Source organism: Biomphalaria glabrata, chromosome 5 (assembly GCF_947242115.1).
Source record: "Biomphalaria glabrata chromosome 5, xgBioGlab47.1, whole genome shotgun sequence".
In the NCBI taxonomy this organism is placed as follows: domain Eukaryota; kingdom Metazoa; phylum Mollusca; class Gastropoda; family Planorbidae; genus Biomphalaria; species Biomphalaria glabrata.
The window spans coordinates 1,694,317-1,714,483 of NC_074715.1; the positions used below are offsets into that span (position 1 = coordinate 1,694,317).

At 35.3% G+C, this 20,167-nt stretch overlaps 2 protein-coding genes across 2 annotated transcripts in view; both read right to left on the minus strand.

Moving 5' to 3' along the window:
- Positions 1–20,167, minus strand: part of LOC106063859 (uncharacterized) — a 97,764-nt gene that overhangs the window by 68,438 nt on the left and 9,159 nt on the right. The gene's annotated exons all lie outside the window — the stretch shown is intronic.
- The window catches only part of LOC106066310 (uncharacterized), a 56,011-nt gene continuing 39,187 nt past the window's right edge, over positions 3,344–20,167 (minus strand). The window contains exons 6-13 of the mRNA XM_056031232.1: positions 17,442–17,636; positions 15,521–15,658; positions 13,318–13,455; positions 10,658–10,795; positions 8,475–8,609; positions 7,497–7,628; positions 7,127–7,381; positions 3,344–4,738 (exon numbers count right to left, since the gene is read on the minus strand). Of these exons, the coding sequence (XP_055887207.1) occupies positions 4,647–4,738; positions 7,127–7,381; positions 7,497–7,628; positions 8,475–8,609; positions 10,658–10,795; positions 13,318–13,455; positions 15,521–15,658; positions 17,442–17,636 (1,223 nt within the window). The 3' untranslated portion in view covers positions 3,344–4,646. The remainder of the gene's footprint in view (positions 4,739–7,126; positions 7,382–7,496; positions 7,629–8,474; positions 8,610–10,657; positions 10,796–13,317; positions 13,456–15,520; positions 15,659–17,441; positions 17,637–20,167) is intronic.

Genomic DNA, 20,167 nt, shown 5'->3' on the forward strand with positions numbered 1-20,167 from the left:
ATTTATATCACATTCACCTATCCCTTACTGTTCAACGTTGGGTCACCACCCATGATCCATATGGATACATCTAAATGTACACATCTACAGGAAGCTAAGAAAGCCACATAACGCTTGCTATTTAGTCCGATACTGTTACGTTGATAATAGTAAGTCCCATATTTATATCACATTCACCTATCCCTTACTGTTCAACGTTGGGGCACCACCCATGATCCATATGGATACATCTAAATGTACACATCTACAGGAAGATAAGAAAGGCACATAACGCTTGCTATTTAGTCCGATACTGTTACGTTGATAATAGTAAGCCCCATATTTATATCACATTCACTTATCCCTTACTGTTCAACGTTGGGGCACCACCCATGATCCATATGGATACATCTAAATGTACACATCTACAGGAAGCTAAGAAAGCCACATAACGCTTGTTATTTAGTCCGATACTGTTACGTAGATAATAGTAAGCCCCATATTTATATCACGTTCACCTATCCCTTACTGTTCAACGTTGGGGCACCACCCATGATCCATATGGATACATCTAAATGTACATATCTACAGGAAGCTAAGAAAGCCACATAACGCTTGCTATTTAGTCCGATACTGTCACGTAGATAATAGTAAGCCCCATATTTATATCACGTTCACCTATCCCTTACTGTTCAATGGTTGGGGCACCACCGCCCATGAATCATAAGGATACATCTTAAGATACATATATCTTATCTTATAAAATACAGACGTTACTTTAAAAAAAAAGAAGAGGATTACGTTCTACGCGTGTACCTAGGTCAATCTAGTCATGCATGTCAACCAATGACCTTAATGTACAAGGCGGAAGGAACGCCCAATAACGTTTGCTATTAGATCCCGTAAGTAAACGGTGATAGCAGTATGCCACCTATCTTTGTTACGTCTTATCTTCTTATCTTATACATTACAGACGTTACAAGCCGATACACAGCGAGCTGAATCTCGCACAAAGTTTTCTTTTTTTTTTACGCGAGAAATAACGAAAGAGAGAAAAGTGATAGAGATAAAGAAAGAAAGAGAAAAAAATATAAATGGAGATAAATAGGAAAGGAAGGAATAATAGAGCTAGAGAGATAGTGAAAAATGACAAGACTGAGAGATAACAGATAGGGATTAATAGGTTTCAAATACGAATATAGCATTTAACTCTTTCTCTCCCTAATTATTTACCACATTCTGATGGAATCAACGTTTGTATCGTCGGTTAGGAGAGAAAGAGTTAAGACACAAACTTGACATTATATTTACCCCTCTCATTCTATATCCTGGTGAAGACTGTGGTTTTTAATTTCGGGATCTTTGGTTGCCTCTGAGTACGCCCAGCTCTAATGGGTACCTGACATTAGTTGTGGAAAAGTAAAGGCGGTTGGTAGTTGTAGGGCCATATGACACCCTCTGTAACCGAGGGCCACAGAAACAGATGACTTTTACATCATTAGCCCTATGACTTTACTTTATTATTCTATATCGCCGGACAATATATAATATAAAAAGAAGCAGAATTTAAAAAAAAGCACACACACACACTCAAAGGGGAAGATACTTCATATTGCTCTGTCTCTGTCTCTTTCTGTATGTATGTATGTGTGTATGTATGTATGTATGTATGTATGTATGTATAAATGATTTTTGAAATCAAAGAATTAGAAATGGGATGAATGTGCTTTGTAAAAAAAGTCCAAATATTAAGGAAGCATTTAGTTGTTGTAGTTTCCAAGACTACACAATCCTCTAGTAGCAACATGTACAACTATTTTTAGTTGACTTTTTAAAGGACCGGATGAATTAAACAATACCAAAAATGGAGTCATTAACAAGGTGAAACATAGGTCGGGGTGGCTTGTTAAATGATATACACGGTTACAGCTGACTTGTCGTCTTTTAAAGCACTATGTGTTACCTGAGCGATTCACTGTGGATGTGAATATAATGTTCATATAGCATCGAGCTTCGCCTGATTCCGACCAAGGTTTGGGAAAACCAGAAGCTCTCTATAGCGACCAAAATGGAGGTCTACAAGGAATGCGTTCTTAGTACGCTACTGTACGGCAGCGAGTAGTGGACTACTTACTCAAAGCTAGGGAGAAAACTCACTCCACTTGCGCTGCCTTCGAAGGATCTTGAAAATAACATGGAAAGAAAGAGTGTGCAATACTGAGATCCTCGCGCGAACCGGTCTTCCCAGCATCTTTACAGTCCTCAGGCAACGCTGGCTCCGTGAACATTGATACTGACCATTGAGAAGACACAGCCCTACACCGCACTAGTTGGAGAGAGACAGTTACCAAGAAGGCTATGGAAAACATGAGTCTTAGCTCTGGAAGAAAAGCATGCCATACGAAAAATGACCGGCTCCTCTACCACCAAAGCGAAAGCCACATCGACCTGCAATATATGTGGGCGGAAGTGTCTCTGGAAAAAAATGGGGCTCCACAGATTCGAGATGAATTAATTCATTTTTTTTTTTCGATTCAAATATCGTCTACTCCAGGGGTGGGCCACCTTTTTCTATCCGCATTTTCCCGTATTAAGTAAAAATTTCGGTATGGGGGTGTCACAGACTCTGTGAACACTGCCTGTTATATGTTCACCTTGGGTCAAGAGGGTGAAAAGGCACGCAAAAATCTGAGATAGAAATAGGAAGTAAGAATGACTAATTGATTTTAGTCAGTAGTAACCTTAAGTCAGTTGAGTACTTAAAGACAGTACGAACTTGAAGTCAGTAGATGACTTGTATATTTGATACCGCTGTTAAGCGGATGCTATTAAATTTCAAATTGGATATCTTGATGTCAATCGTGACCTCCGTGACCCCAGGCCGTAAGGCTGGTTTGTGACGTAGTAGGTCAGCGACCATTGTTTCTGATCGTAACCAGAGCCTGGCTGTGTGTTAGCGCTTAGGCGAAGTGTTGTAAACTGTAACACAGCCAACGTGTCGAAGGCGCCGTGTCAATTGTCAAAATGCAGGGGCCCCTGAAGTAGTCTAGGCACCCTACCCCCAAAAAATCCCTAGCTACGCCACTAGTAAACAGCAGAACCGCTGTAGGCATTTAGTTTTTTTTATTTAATTTTAAGAGCGTTTTCTTGGTTGTTTTTTTTTTAAATTCTTTATGTTAAGTTTATAAACATTTTGCACGTTGTAATAACTTATATCTGTTAAATAAATGACTTGACTTATGACTTAAATAAATGACTTGTTTTATGACTTAAATAAATGTCTTGTCTTATGACTTAAATAAATGTCTTGAGAGATGTCTTGTCTTATGACTTAAATAAATGTCTTGTCTTATGACTTAAATAAATGTCTTGTCTTATGACTTAAATAAATGTCTTGTCTTAGGACTTAAATAAATGTCTTGTCTTATGACTTAAATAAATGTCTTGTCTTATGACTTAAATAAATGTCTTGTCTTACGACTTAAATAAATGTCTTGCTTCTGTTTCTCTCAGTCATCTCTGTCTCTTTTTATCTCTTTGACTTTTTAATCTCTGCCTCATTTTATCTCTCTCTCTTTTTGTGTTTCTCTGTCTCTTTCTCTATGTCTCTTTTTTGTGCCTTGACTCTCTGTCTCTCTTTTTCACTCTCTCTGTCTCTCTTTTTCACTCTCTCTGTCTCTCTTTTTCAGTCTCTCTGTCTCTCTCTTTCACTCTCTCTGTCTCTCTTTTTCACCCTCTCTGTCTCTCTCTTTCACTCTCTCTCTCTCTCTTTTTTACTGAGCAATGAATGGACAGTGGGTTACATGTTTATTAAAATAATCTTTATTTGTATTAATAAAACATGTGTACACAAACGATTTAATAAAAATACATTATTTGACATATTCAATATTATTTTTACTCTTAAACGAACTATTTTTTACAAATAACACATTATTTTGATTACATACAAACATTTGTATAAAAAGAACTTAAATTGATAGAAACATAATGTGTTTTTTTTTGGACATTCTTGGAAACAAGAATGAATTTCTTTTCCCTATAAATTCCATCATGGCAGCCACCTGCACTGCATTGGTATTTGTGCGATATTTTAAAGGTTACGAATAAAGTATACATCTCTTTCAGAGGCTGGTATGGCGAGAGTGAATATTTAACTCTGTTGATATTTTGGTATGACAGTTATTTCCCTTTGTTTAGTTACTCTCAGGTTATGAATATGAATAGTCTACACATGATGTTAACTGAATGTGTTAGTCATGGGGGGCCCTGTTTCCAGTCCAGGATGGTTGGACAGTTGTTTCCTGGACTGGTGTTTGTGCTAGTTTGTATAGTAGAAGAGGACGGATTTTTGTTTTCTATTACTGAGTGGTTTCTATATAAATAATAAAGTTGTGAGAGATAAAGTTTTTCTGGATTCTTTTGGAAATATATTTGTTATCCCTAAGTGTTTACTATAGAAATGCAGTAATTGTTCGTAAGTAAGCCCCAATGACCCAAGAGATGGACCTGACAATCTCCATACAGGCAGTAGTGCTTTGCACCCATATATTCTCTGTAATCAAGACTTTCACATTAATGCAGTAATACATATCACATACGTATTTCACATTAATATGATAATTCACATTGATGCAGTATTATACGGTGTAAAAAAAATTGAGTTCTTATCCTATTGTCTCATAAACTGTATTTGAAGTATTCTCGTAATGTATTGTTTTGTTGCCTTTTCGTTCATCTTTTTTATCTGACTGAACTTCTGTAAAAACAAAACCCAACAAAAACCGTAGTATTGACAAGAGACATTATCAAACATTTGAAAAAATAAATAAATAAAAGGATTCTTTAAGGTTCGATTGATATAAAAACCTACAGAAATTACTTTCCTTTAAGTTGCGCAAGTATTTGTTCATAATTATCTGTGCAAGTTAGTTTGTCAGTGAACCTCTATACCACACCAGACTTAGGGGTGTCCGACATAGAAGGGTTCCTTGAGGAACATAGTTGTGGGGCTCATTTCCATCTCTCGCTAGCACGGAGCTGTCAACCTGTGGGTCGCGACCCCTTTGGGGGTCGCCTACGACCATCGGAATTCATTTTTTTTTAGGGGGGGCGGGGGGCGAGCTATTTTTCATCGGATGTTTTTTTTTTTAGATATATTTTTTATGTGTCTCTTACGTGTTGTAACAAGCATATTTGTTCTATAGTAGAAATACATTTATATTTTAAATGATGTAGGAATTAGAAAATATTCACATTATATTATTATTATACAAATTATGAAACGATCGTCAAGTATCAATAAAATAAAAAGTGGGAAGAACACGGACATATAGCCAGGGGATACGAAGGACACTTAAAGTGAATGTACTATCACTGAACGGATCCGTGAATTTTATTGGTAGTTACTATTTTTCTTTTTTTTTTAATTATTCAAAAATATTTGTTGCGGACCACATCTTCGTTGTAGCAGAATACTTTTTCAACAATTAAAATTGCTGTCCATCAAATGCGTTGCAACGCCGATGCGGGATGAAACATTTATAGGGGAGATGATCTAATCACTTCGTGTATAAAATTTAACACTAGCTAAATCAAATCACATTTACCTAAGCCCATGAACAAAACAAAACAAAAAATGGTAGGGGGTCGCCCCTTAGTGGAAAATTGTAAAAAGGGGGTCGCGGAGCTCAAAAGGTTGAGAACCGCTGGCGGCTAGCACAAACGACTTAATTTTTTTTCCACCTACGTTTCCTCTAAAGAGCTTTACCAACCGGGAGCCATGTTGAGGCTGAGACGGAGCGCATCTCATGAGTTTGCGAGACACGGCCAAACCATCTCCAGGGCTCTACGTTTACACTGAAAAAAGTTGCCTAGGCGAGTCCCAAAGTGCACAACTGAAACTTTTTAAATTTCTATTCTTGCTGTATGGGCCTCAGCTCTTGAAGAAAAGCGTGCCACACGGAAAATGTCCATCTCCTCTACCGCCAAAGCGAAAGCCACCTTGATGTAAGTGGACGGGAGTGTCATAAGACAAGACATCTCTCAATACAACAAAATAAGGTACATTTAGACAGAAAATCCATGAGCGCATTTATTCGACATTCTTTTTAAAGTTTTGATGCGAAATACATGGAATTGATTTTATCATATAACTGTGTAGTCTAACGAATATATCTATAGGACAGATGATGTAAATGTCATCTGTTTGTATTCCCCACGGCTAACGAAAGTGTCATGTGGACAGCATAACGACCAACAGCTTTTCCCCAACTAATATCAGGTACCCCTTAGAGGTGGGTGAACTCCAGAGTCGCCTTGAAGATACCGATTTTCGAAATCTAAGTCTTTACCAAGATTCGAACCCAGGATCCCCGGTTCGATGGCCACGTGTTTTACCACTCAGCCACCTCGCCTCCAAGCCTTACACGTGGAAAAGAATAACACTAAGTAGATAAACTCGTTCATAGTGTTGTTAACATTGAAGGACACACAGCATGCTCTAGGTAATGTTGTACTGGAAATTGGATTAGGCAGACAAAAACCACCAAATGCCAAAAGTCAATCTTTTTTTTTTGGTTGCGAGATTAAAGTATTTAGGATTCAAGAAACGCTGTAAGGTCTACTCAGACACCATTTATCACTGGCATAGTGGAAAGAAGCAGGTAGCAGATGCCCTCTAAAAGAAACAGCTCGGGAGCTCTTGCAATGGTCGAAGTACACTAATTTGCGACCCAACAAAGGGATTTTTTTTTAAAAGACGGTGCAGACGACGAGAGAACACTTAAATAGACCGACAGCGGACTACGACTTTATCTGCATCAGTTGCAACTCAGGTTCATGTAGTAAAGTATATATTGCACTCATACTTAGTCTTCAAAATCGAAAACCGATTTCGGATCTAGATCTAGACCTAGTTCCTAAGCCAAATTTATATTAATTTCTCTCTTTGTTTCTTTGAAAAATAATAACGGTCAAACTAGTGTTTTCCCAATGTGGCCAACGAGTTGGCAATTCTTTTCTCAGCGATATACATCAACTGTTACATTTCTAGGAAAATCGTTAGAGCTTTTTTTTTTTTAAATTGCTGTCCAGGTTTGTGACTTAAATAGAGGTATTGTAAAATGAAAAATAAAAAGAAATGTACCTTCAAAAGTAGATCTTGAGCGTTCGTAAGAGTGGTTGTATTCATTTATTTGTTTCACATTATCATAATTCTGCAGTCGAGTTCCAGGTTTTATGTTTTCATTGCTACTGTTTCTTAATGCGGTGAGTCTGGTTCTGCATATAATAACTATAGCAACAACAATCAAGATGATAACGACGGCACCAACAGCTACTCCAATACCAATACCTGATGAAAATGTTAGACCGCTGGTATCTGATGCTAGACCGAGTTGCACTGAAAATATTACTCATCATTAAAAAATATAAAGAAAATAAAAACTTATAATAAATATGTTGCTTTTTGTTTAAATTAGACTTGCGTAAAAAAGGTAAAAATAAATTAGTATTACCTTTCTCACAGTAACGTCCTGTGTAATCAGATACACACGCAATACAGTAGCCAAGTCTATTACATAACAGATCTTTACAGGTGGAGGAACAGTCTAGAGTGCAGTTGGAACCGTGATAACCTTTTGGACAATCTGTTGGCCATAGTAAATTTTAAAAAAAAATATCTTTCTATCTATCTGTCTGTCTGTCTGTCAGTCTGTCTGTCTGTCTCTGTCTGTCCACCTATCTCTCTCTCTCTCTCTCTCTTTATATATATATATATACATTTAACCCATTTGTTACTTGTATCTCAATGCCTATAATGAACAGTCTAATAAAACATTTAAGAATATAATAAAGTATCAAAGTCACAAAACAAACAAAAATACCAGAAGGAGAGGAAAGGTTTGTAAGACTGACTAGTCTTACTTAAGAGATATCTATGGTTAAAAAGCAATAGAAAAAATGGTTCCTTTTTTTTAAAAAAAAAGCTTATCTGAGTGAAAGAGCTGCTAACCCGTTTATTAGAAAATGGTAGGGTTTATATCCCATTCTACTATATAAAACAGAATTAATTAATTATTACTAGGTTAGGTTACGTTTTGGATTGATTCGTGTTTTGTCATCGACAATGAATAATTATGAAAAATTTAAACTTGACCACAGAATGGAAAGTTGGAGAAAAACCGTGTCATGACGGAATAAGAGATTAAATCCATATATACATCCACATCTCTAATAAAGAAGCATTTATTCCTCTTATTTCAATATCAAACAAAATAATTAACCACCAATAATTAATAAACTAATTTTTTTTTTGGAGTGATTTATGTCTTGTCAGGTACAATACATAAACGTGCAAAGTTTAACTTGATCCGAGAATGGGAAATAGGAGAATAAACATCTTCAAACTTTTTACCAGACAGACAGATAGATAGACATACTGACAGACAGACAGAGTGAGTTAATTTAAAGCTTTTTAAAAAATATCACAATACCAGCAGGACAGGAGAGATCTGTTAGGCTATCACAGATGTATTCGCAAAGTCCGGTAACTCTATCACAAGACTGATTTTTGCATTTGGAGCTACACTCGTTAACACAGTTGCGTCCCCATTTTCCAGCTTTACATTCTGATGAAAAACAACAACAACAACAACTCGTTGTGACATTGAATATTAAACTAATAAATTCTTATTAACGAAGAGACACACATTTACAACATAAAACTAAAAACGTCCAAACTAAGGCCAAAGGGACGTATTCCACTAATGACTTCCAAATTACAACCCTAGTCACGTGTCTCAATATTGGCGTGGTTTGAAAGGGCCTTCAGAAACATTTGCCATTGGACTTTAGGATTATTTTCTCTTCTGCGGTCTGTAAAATAACAGAAAAGAGAAAAAAAAGTTTTCCTTTCAGACCTGTGGCTCACGGTTTACGAGGATGTCATGAGGCCAGCACAACGATCAACCGCCTTTACTTTTGCCTAACTAATGTCAGTTAACCATTTGAGAACCCCGATCAGCCACTGCGCCTCGGCCTGTGAAAGCAGAAATTATTTTGTTTATCATCTATGTTATAGTCTTTATATATGTGGAGTTTATTAGACTAAATTATTCAAACAGTAAACAATAACCATGCTCATCATAACTTTACTTTATTAATTAGTATACTTTAGTCTTTTAACAATAAATATATATTTCTATGAATTCGTGGCACTTTAAATTGTAAGTAGTAATGGTAATAGTAGTGAATATGATGTATTCACCGTTCTTATGTTACGATATCCTCTGTGAGAATGGGAGCACTAATGCTAGAGATGGGTGTTATATAAAGTCATTAAATTTATTAATGTCATACTATATGAAGATGTTTATAGACTCTTATTATTATTATTTTTTCTATACATTTATCACAATCTAGATTTTCATCTTGAAACTTTATGACTCAAACAATAGCTACATAACTTGACAATTAAACTAACGCTTTTGTTTTTTTGTTTTACTCGATTCAGATTTTAAAATAATTACGTGCCAGCACAAACCTCACTCAGAACGACGGGGTGTTGCCGGGGGTGGTCAGGCCTTGAACTAGATGGGCTAAGTGGCCTTCGAGCAGAACGCTTAACACTCTAGCAGGTAGTCATCCAAGAAAAGAAGAAATTCACATTGTTGTAAACATCTCCCCACCCCCCCCCCCTTTTTTTTAAAAATAATTACCTGTACTTTTCAAAGTGCTGGCCAGCGAGATGACAGAAGTTTTGTTTTGTTTATTGCCTGGGCTTGTGGTTGCACACTCGTGTAGCGTGTAAGAGGAGAGAACTCTTTTTGATTAAGAGATTGTGTTGCAGTTTTTTTCCCCTGGATCAGTATACATATAGACTGGTGGTCGACGTAATAGTGGTGCCCCACGGAAACGCTTCAAAGACCAGCTTAGGCGCAAACTTGTCTTAAAATACATAGAAGGCTGCGGGATACACATTTGAGAACAAAATAAAATCCGCTACCGAGGACAGACGCAGACGGCGAAAAGAAAATCTAAATCGACCACCTGCGGACAATGGTTATGCTTACCCTCGATGTGGCAAAATGTGTAGGTCACAGCTGGGGCTTCGCAGCCACTGGAAATACTACATTCCTCACAAGCCTTTATATATATATATATATATATATATATATATATATATATATATATATATATATATATATATATACTATAAAGTAGAAAGTAAGGCGTATGTATGTATGTATGTATAATGTATGTATGTATTTGCCGAATAGAAATCAAAACCGTTTGACCAATCTTGGCAGAAATATTCCTTGAGCACTAACTTAAACCGTAGTGTATGTATTGTATCCCTAAAACAAAGTTAAGACCCTCCAAAAAAAAGTTGACCAACTTAATAAATTTTCATAGATTCGTTCGCTTAAGCTGCGAAGGCCGTGTTGAGATATATTCTTTCATGAATCGCGTACTAAAAAAGGTCACGCATGTGCAGAGCAAAGCCTTCTCGCAGCGATGAATGAACTCTCCAAGCCAATATCTAACTCTACATTAGTCTAGATCTAGATCTATGTCTAACTCAAGATCTACTTTATACTTTAATTTATAAAACATAAAATAAATCAAACATAAAACTTTAAATGTACACAATTTGAGATGTAAAAACAATTCATACCCACAATGCAATCAGGAGGATCCATGAAACCATCACATCCATTGTCACATTTCCCAGTCCGTCTATCACATGACAAGTTAAAACAATTGTTTCTACAGTCGAACTGACAATTAGGTCCCCAGTTTCCTTTAGCACATTCTAAAAAAAGTAAAATTTTGATAAAGACAAACTGTGAATACAATCATCTCTCTATTATTTAAACTTCATTAAGTGAAAGTTAGTTTCGTGCTTAATCGGAGGTTTTCATACATATAGAATATGTTTTTCCTGGAGTTAGTGAAAAAATTGTAGACTCTCTGCTCTTGATAGCAAGGGCCCTAAGAGCTCTTCCAGCGGGGTTCGGGACGGAGCCCCGCTGCCAAGCACTTTTTCCGATATTGAAAGCCAACAAAATGCACATTCTGAGGTATCTATAGTGAACTATCCTGCTATTAAAAAGTTTTATTTAAAAAACCTAATCTGTTATTCTAACTTACTTGGATCCTCAGGCACCGTTCGGCGCATTGGGCTGCAAGCTGCTTCCACAAAAACCTGTACTAGCAATGTTTGAAACCTCTTCCCACCTGTCAGAAGTCCTCCATGAAAGTGTGGCGCCAAGTTATGCTAGGTTTTTCCTGTTTGCGCGTTTCTCGTAATGGCGTCCATGTCACAGCAACTCTTATTAAGTGTAATTCATTTTGTCGGAGAACATATCCGCATTTCTCATGCGACGCTCTGTCGAAACCTTACTAAGGGATCGACACTCAGTTTGGCAATGGATTTCCTAGATTGAGACCCGATCTCTATAACTGACTCCTAAAATCTGTCTTAGCCATCTTTATTTAGCGACATTTATTCTTGTTCAATTTTGGCATATGACTATTCACTGCACTTTATTAATGGAGCCTAGCCACTGGTAGAAATTTATAACCTCTCTTGGCTACGCTCTTGGAATTAGGTGACTGTAGTTCGCTTTAGATTTTATAGCGAAAAGGGCAGTTTTATCGTCAAAATCACCTGTTGGTGGGTTTTAAACTAAAAAATCTATGAAGTTTTTTTAAAAGCACCTTAGCTACGCTCAAAAAATTTGGTGACTGTAATTTGCTTTAGAACAATATTGAAAAGAGACCTTTTTTTTTATTTAAGAGATTTTTTTTTAGCTTCAAACCCGCTGAAAATCCAAACCTCCTTTGGCTACGCTTATAGATTTTTTAGTGTATAATTTGCTTTTTTATATTGAAGAGGTGTTTTTTTTAACACAAAACCCCGCATGGTTACGCTCATACAATATGTCGACTGATTTATGAATAGTCTTATATTGAAGAGGGGGTTTATCCTAAATTTTGGAAGGGGTTTTAAAATCAAAATCTTCCTTAGCTATTCTCTTGGAATTTAAGAATTTTCGTTTGCATTTTTTTGTTTTTGTTTTATCGAAGAGGGGGATTTGAGTGCGAAACTCTAGGCAAGGGGTCTTAAACTCAAAACCCCATTGTCTGCGCTGGGGCAAGTGATGGTTTAGTATTAAAATCTCTCCTAAAATAAACAAAATCAAAGCAAAAAATCAATCACCAATGTCCATGTGGAGGCTAATCCATATAAAAAAACTAGCTCTTTGTTGTATCCGGTGTAAAGAATAAAGGGAGTGTTGATAAATACTGTACTTTTTAAAAGTTGAATGATATTTTTTTTGCAAACTTCTTAGCACTGCAGGGACAAGTTTTCTCAGCTTTTTCGTTTCTAGCTTTTTCGTTTCTAGCTTTTTCGTTTCTAGCTTTTTCATTTCTAGCTTTTTCGTTTCTAGCTTTTTCATTTCTAGCTTTTTCGTTTCTAGCTTTTTCGTTTCTAGCTTTTTCTGAGTTGGCAACATAGAAGTTCAATTTAGCGTCATTGACATTGTTTACTATATAGTGAAGGTCTTCAAATGAAGTAACAATCAAGAGCATGAGTTAATCGCAGTGTAGAGTCAATTGTATAAGGGCTTATTAATTAGTAAAGTTCCCCTTTCAGACCTTGTGGCCGATAGGGCTGATGATGTAAACGTCATCTGTTTGATGTAAACGTCATCTGTTTGATGTAAACGTCATCTGTTTGTGTGGCCTACGGTTAACGATGGTGTCATGTGGCCAGCACAACGACAAAACGCATTTACTTTTCCACTAATGATGTCATAGATTGAGGTACCCATTAGGGCTGGGTGGACTCAAAGGTGCCCAAAGATCCCAAAATTAAAAATACCAGTCCTCACCTGGATTTTAACCCGGGACTAACGCTTTACCGATCATCCACCGCGCCTCCGGTTTCTCTTGCTTAATATTTTAAATTCCTTCGATCACTTAATTAATAATTAATACCAGTTGAACTAACAGCTAATATCTGTTGAACTAATAGCTAATACGTGTTGAACTAATAGCTAATACGTGTTGAACTAATAGCTAATACCTTTTGAACTAATAGCTAATACCAGTTGAACTAATAGCTAATACCTGTTGAACTAATAGCTAATACGTGTTGAACTAATAGCTAATACCTGTTGAACTAATAGCTAATACCTGTTGAGCTAATAGCTAATACCTGTTGAACTAATAGCTAATACCTGTTGAACTAATAGCTAATACCTGTTGAGCTAATAGCTAATACCTGTTGAGCTAATAGCTAATACCAGTTTAAATTATGATTTATACCTGTTGTACAGCTCGGTGGATCACTAAAGCCTTGACATCCCTTGTCACAAATCCCGGTTGTCTTGTCACACGATTGACCATAACAATTTACGCTACAAGTGTTTGTACAGTTTACACCCCACTGACCAGCAGGACATGCTGATGAAATGAAACAAACACAATATGAATCTTACAAAAGAATGAAACTTAGTATGGATCTATTATACTAAATTATTCTAACAGTAGACGTAACTTCGTGAAGTCTCATATGTAAAATGTATTAATCATCAGTACTATATTACAGAAAAAAAATATGTGCACATCTCTCATTAAGTAGCATTTATTCCCCTCATTTCGATATCAAACAAAATAATTAATTATCAATAAATAAATACATTTTTTTGTATTGATTCATGTTTTGTCAGGTCCAATGAAATTTTATGCAAAGTTTCAACCTGGTCCGACAATTGGAAGTGGCAGAAAAAAAAAACTTTTAAAATCTTTTTACCGGACAGAGTGAATCGACATAAGCTTTGTAAAAATCAGCTGGGTTTTAATAAATTTGCTAAACTAAAAATAATTCCGTTTATCTTGGACTTACTGTCCAGTATCTATATCTAAATCAACAAATTACTAAGACTCAAATAGCGCCTATAGCACGAATGTTTTCATGGACGATTTATGATATCTAGACAAGAAATTACGCTTCGACATTTCACCAAAGAAAGAAAACAATGGTCTTCTAATCTAACATATGTAGTCTAACAAGTAGGTCTAAACATTCATGAATAAACTTTGAATTATTGTAGAGACTTAAGAGCTTGGCTAGTAGACATAGAGCTATAGAGTTCTGCTGTTATTGTTTCGGAATTTTTTTTCTCTAAAAAACACTTCTTTGTCCTGTCCGAGGCCCCACCAATCGGAGGCCATAGGCGGCTGCCTAGTTCCCGTATGACCGGCCCTAAAAGAGTGTATATGTGGACACAATTAATACAATTTGAAATGTAAAAACTTTAGTTAATGACAATTCGTAGAACAATTTAAAAAACACCACCAAAACTAGATCTAGATCTACAAGTTTATTTCTGCTCTAAAAAAAATAATTAAGTCCTAAAAAATGTTACAGTGAATGTACGGGCCTTTTAAGAATAATTTATTTTTTGGTGGGGTAGAGTTAATACGGTTTGTGAAGATGGATTATTCTAAATAAGGCACCCATCTAGATCTATATCCATAAAAGTAGCAATTAGAGATAAAACACTGAACCATAATCTTCAAATACAAGGTGGAGCAGCGTTGTAATATTTTGTAAAAACCTATTTGGTGCAATTTTTATTAAGTCCATTTTTAGCAACCCACGAAAGGGTAAAAGGCGCTGTTAGTTTTGTGTGGAATGTCTGTCCGTCCGTAAACTAGAAAAGATATTGAAAATCCGACATCATGATTTTTTAGACCCTTCAAAGTTGTGATGCAACGGCTATTTTTTTTCATTTCTAAAAGTGAAAATTTAATTTTTAAAATCAACTATTCAAGCAGTTATTTCATAAAAATACACCCTTTTTACAACTATTCACTATTAATATTAACAAACACAGGAGGCCTTTTAGTAAGTCTTCAGTTACACACCATATCTTCAACACATTTATGTAAACAGTTTTAGATTTTTTGTCAAATTAATTATTATATTTACACAAAAAATGGTTACTATTTTTTTTTCAAAAAGAAAAATCTATTTAATATGCATAATTTAAAACAACAATCAATAAGTATTCTTTTCATATTATCGCGTGAACAAAATTTACAGTTATAGCACATAACTACGGATATTTTTTTTACGAAATTTTTTTTTTATGAGGCTTTGAATTGATTGACCCTAGACAAAAAAAATAAATAAATAAATTAGATAATCATTATATGAAATCAGTTAGGCCAGGTTCACATCTAACTTCACCTTCACTTCCACCTATACCTTGGTCAGCTTGACCGTTGGGGTACCACACAGATTTGTCAACCTTCTTTCTCCATTCTTCTCTGTCATTTGCATTTGATAGAATTTCATTCTGATATTCTTTCTGAAAATATTGAAACCTGCATTGTTACCTGCCTGGGTGGACCACTTCGGGGCCGATTTTGAGTTTGTGTTTCCACACAAACTGTCTTTGTAACTTTGTTAAAAATATATTTTATATATAAATAAAAACAAAAAAACAATGTATGTCCATACCTAGAGTACAAGCTGGTGGGTTGCTGTTACCAAAACAAATGCTACAAGAGCCACTATCGAGATGACAAATGTTTTGACATGTTGCTGGGCAGTTAGTACATTGAAGACCTGCTGTTGTATAGGTGCCAGCAATGCATTCTGGGAGAATCAGAAGATAGTATAAAAATTCAATAAGTAGTGTGTATATATTTTATTTATTTACATATCACCAGTCTGTATCATCTTCAATGAAGTCCCATTACTCCATTGATTGTTAGGCTTTTATCAACAAACAGGCCTGGACGTTGGGCTCTTCACCCCTGTCCTGTCTAGGGCTCCCAGGAGTAACGGCCATGGACTGGTCAAGGCGTACGTACAACGTACACAGCTACCGGTTCTGGGTCCACTCGCTATAACTATGGGGAGTTTGTCTCATATTTCTATACTGTAACCGCCACTGTTCCGTGCAGGGACCGCCACTCCAGCTAACGGGATACTGATGTGGGCCCACTTTGTGTAACGGTGTGGCGGACTTGTTGGACTGGGGTGCTGGCTATTTCTTCCAACCCCGCCACGAGTGAGATAAAAAAACAACTCACCCAAGGTATCCTGCATGGATCCTTCTTCGCTTTCCATTCTTAGTTTCCACTTAGGCGCCACGCTAAGGCGACAGCATCCGGAATTCGCCGAGTCCGTATCACCAGTCCGTATCACCAGCCCGTATCACCAGCCCGTATCACCAGCCCGTATCACCAGCCCGTATCACACGTCCATATCAACAGTCCATATCAACAGACCATATCAACAGTCCATATCAACAGTCCATATCACCAGTTCATATCACCAGTCCACTTTGATGGAAGCATTCTTGGAGCCGTATATGCCTTCGATACAGTACCAAGGTCTCAGATACATACAAAAGGGTGGTGTGAACCAGTACATGTCAAAGGAGATCTTTTCTCAGTAATAAAGATATTATTATTGTTATTATTAAAGAAGGATGGCGTAACATAGGTGTCACCCGTAAGAGCTATAATATAAAGTCTAAAGATCAAGTCAGGCGCCATTTTTCTCTAGCTGACCTCAGAAAGAGACAGTTGGAGAGCTCTCACAAAGGCTGCAGGACCGGGGATGAAATGATAAGATAACAGATAACATAGATTCAAAAGTCGGAATATAAGAGCATAAATGACAAAACTATTTAAAAACAATGATAATGATAATCAAGTTGCGATTTTAATACATCAGCACCTGACATTGACACGTGATCTGATTGAGTAGAATACGCCCCTTACTACAGATACTCATTACAGAAGGTTCTAGAGTCCACTAATCAACTATATTTGTATAGACCTAAACTAAGATAACATAACCTGTTTTTTTTTTTATTAAACTCGGATTTAATGACAACTGACCACGCTGCCAGAGGGCAGTACTTCTGAAGACCTGCCACATCACCAGAAAATTACTCAGTGGACACTGTTGAGGGAACTACAATGAATTTTGTTTCCCTTTAACAAAGCGTGACCCTGGTAGTACTAGAAAATGAAAATTACTTAAGATTTATAATTATTATTATTTTTTATATCAACCGAGGGATAGCAACCATTGACTTTGCAGACACCTAAAGGCTCTAAACATTCTTAAGAAAATGTTCATTGCCTATAAGCCATAATAATAATAATAATAATAATAATGATAATAATAATAATAATAATAATAATAATAATAAATAATAATAATAATAAATAATGATAATAATAATAATAATAATTAATAATTAATAATAATAATTAATAATAATAATTAATAATAATAATAATTATAGTCTCATTCGAAGCCATGCGTTGTTTTAAAGAACAAGTTGCCTAATTAACAAACATTTTAAACGTTGACTATAATGATCTTTAAACTGTGGGCGCATTAATTCATTATTTTCTACCTCCGTAAATCTCCACTTCACACAAGGTCACAAACTGTGTTGTGTTTATCTTCACTTGGGTTAAGTTATTTTTAGCAGGATCTGTAACAATATAAACTGGTATTCCAGTATCAGAGGCGTCGACGTAGCTAAACTTTTGAATGGCAGAATCTTCTCCGCTTAGAACAAATTTGGCAAGTCGATTTATTACAAGGTCTGAAAAATGATACATGAAGAATGTTTTGTCATAAAGAAGATTTAATTAAAAGTAAAATAAAATCCAGATTAAACAAAATTACAAGGAGATATCGATATTTTAAATAATATGTAAATATATTGGGTTGTCGATACCAGGTTGGAAAATACAATCGTCCTCCACCCCCCCTCCCAAAAAGAGAGAGGGCAGAGATAGTTTAGTGAATAAATAACACAATATATGAAAAAAAAATGTCACTATTATAAGTTACATATGCTATTTATTACATTTTTATATCGAGCGCCCCCCTCCCCCGATAAAGTCACATGCAATTATTAATAATAAATAAATATGAAATAGAGAGAGGACCCGTATCTGATTAATTGTTTACATTCTTCGCCCTATTAATTTTGTAGTATATGGCAGAAAGGAAAGATAATCTCAGCAATTTTCAGATAAATGGCAGTACTTAACATTCATTCCTTTAGATACGTTTTGTTTTTAAAAAGCACTCTGTTTTTTTTCTAATGCTTGTTTTAAATTTTCATTCAGTCGATACCTGTGGGGCGCAGTTTGCATATAGCGTTAGCCTATAAATTCATCTGCCTAGGCATTCTATAAAATGCCCCAAAAAACGTCAGGCAAGTATGAAATGTATTCTCGATTTGCAGCTTTACATGGATATTGTATAAAAAAAACCTAGAACTGCATTAGGCTATGTGTGAAAGTTTGATTTAAATTTGTTTATTGAATAATTTAAATTTCTCGGAATAATATCTTATTTGCCAGAAGTGTAAATAATTTAGACTTGTTCTTTAAGGTGTGGAATTTATTAAATTACGACTGTAAATGTGCATGACTAGTAAAACTGAATTGTACTAGGTAAAATTCTATACAAAAGATATTTTATATTGTGTTGTAGTGATTTGTATTTTATTGGTATTTTGGGTTTTAGGCACATCGGCACAATTTAGGTCATGTCATGCCCGTAATCCTTTATTCATATCACGAGAGCTAATTTTTTTTACAGTTAAGTCATTAAAAACAAGGTCTTTTCAAAGTTAAGATAGTAAAAATAGTAAATAAAATTATTAATTTAATAGAAATCTGTTGTAAATATTATATGTTCACAATTTCTTTGCTCTATTACAAATCAAATCTTCGCAGACAACACCACCTCCCGGACAAAGCCCAGTACCTTCCCAGGGTCAACATTATCAAACAGTCTTTTTAAGCGGTGTGCTGTAAAGTAACTCCCTCTAATATCCTGGTGTTGTGTTGAAGAAAGATTTGTCTAATATGTATTCAAGGAAAATTTAAACAACTAAGAAGGAATCACTTGACTAGATATTGATTTTAAAAGCAGATAACACATATTGTTGTGACGATCGTGAAAAACATTAGTTAATTTATCTTATTAATCAAGGCTTCAGTGCAATTCATTTTCGTCTTAAATATTGACACTTATTAGGCCTACGCAATTTTAAAGGGAAACTCCGATGGTTTTGAAAATTTTTGATTTAATATGTGTTTTGATTTACAGTTAATGAATATATTAATACTTTTTTTAAATATTTCCAATTATAACTTAGTAATTGGTCCTTTTCTGAAGTCATTTTTCCAGCTCATCTAAAACGGTTACCTGGTTTCTATGTGACGTCACACAATGCTATTTATTTAATCTATTGACTTACTGTATAACGGAAAACCGTACAGTAAAGTTTACATTCTCGTAAAAGAAATATATCTTCGTTTATGCAGTTAGATGTAGATGTTATAAGCAAAGAAAAAAATGCGTGTTAAAAGTAGATTTACTTGTTTGACTAACCACGGCAGTGTGTATTTTCTCGCCTGACCACTCAACACACAACAAACTTTGTTCTCCAGTTGGTTATCCTAATGCTTTTAGATCTATTTATATATAGCTATACCATAGCTATGGACTAGGCCATCACTAAGCCTAACAGCTACTGTAAGAATGAAGCGATACGATTGGATAAATCTAGCTTCTCTTTCAGTATTGTTGAAGGAAGTGACGTTTGACTGAGCCAAAAACAAAATCTCAAAGAACCCAGTTTTTTTTGTTTTTTTTTAGATTGCAAGAATTTACTAATTTATTAAATATAAATGTTTCTATACATTTAAATAAAAAATTGTAAAACGTTTACTACTAGGCCTACAACGTTTTACGCAGAATTTAAATATGTCAATAACTCAAATTTGAAAAACCATCAGTTTCCCTATAAGTGTTTCTATCGGAGTTTTCCTTTCAGTGTTTCTACCCGATTATTATAAACTTGTCTCAACATTGAACGTAATAATCAACTTGGTGGCTGATATTTGAAAAAAAAAATTGCATGAGTTTTTTTTTCTTCGTTCGAGTAATAAACAGTTTTAAAAAGTCACTTCGTCTGAGAAACTTATGATAAGTATAATAATGAATTTTACACCCTTAATTTACTATTTTTTTAATTTCATACTTTGCAAGTCAAGTTGTTAGCGTTCACTCTAATATGTTTTTATCTTCTGTCCTCCTTTGTAAGTCTTTGTA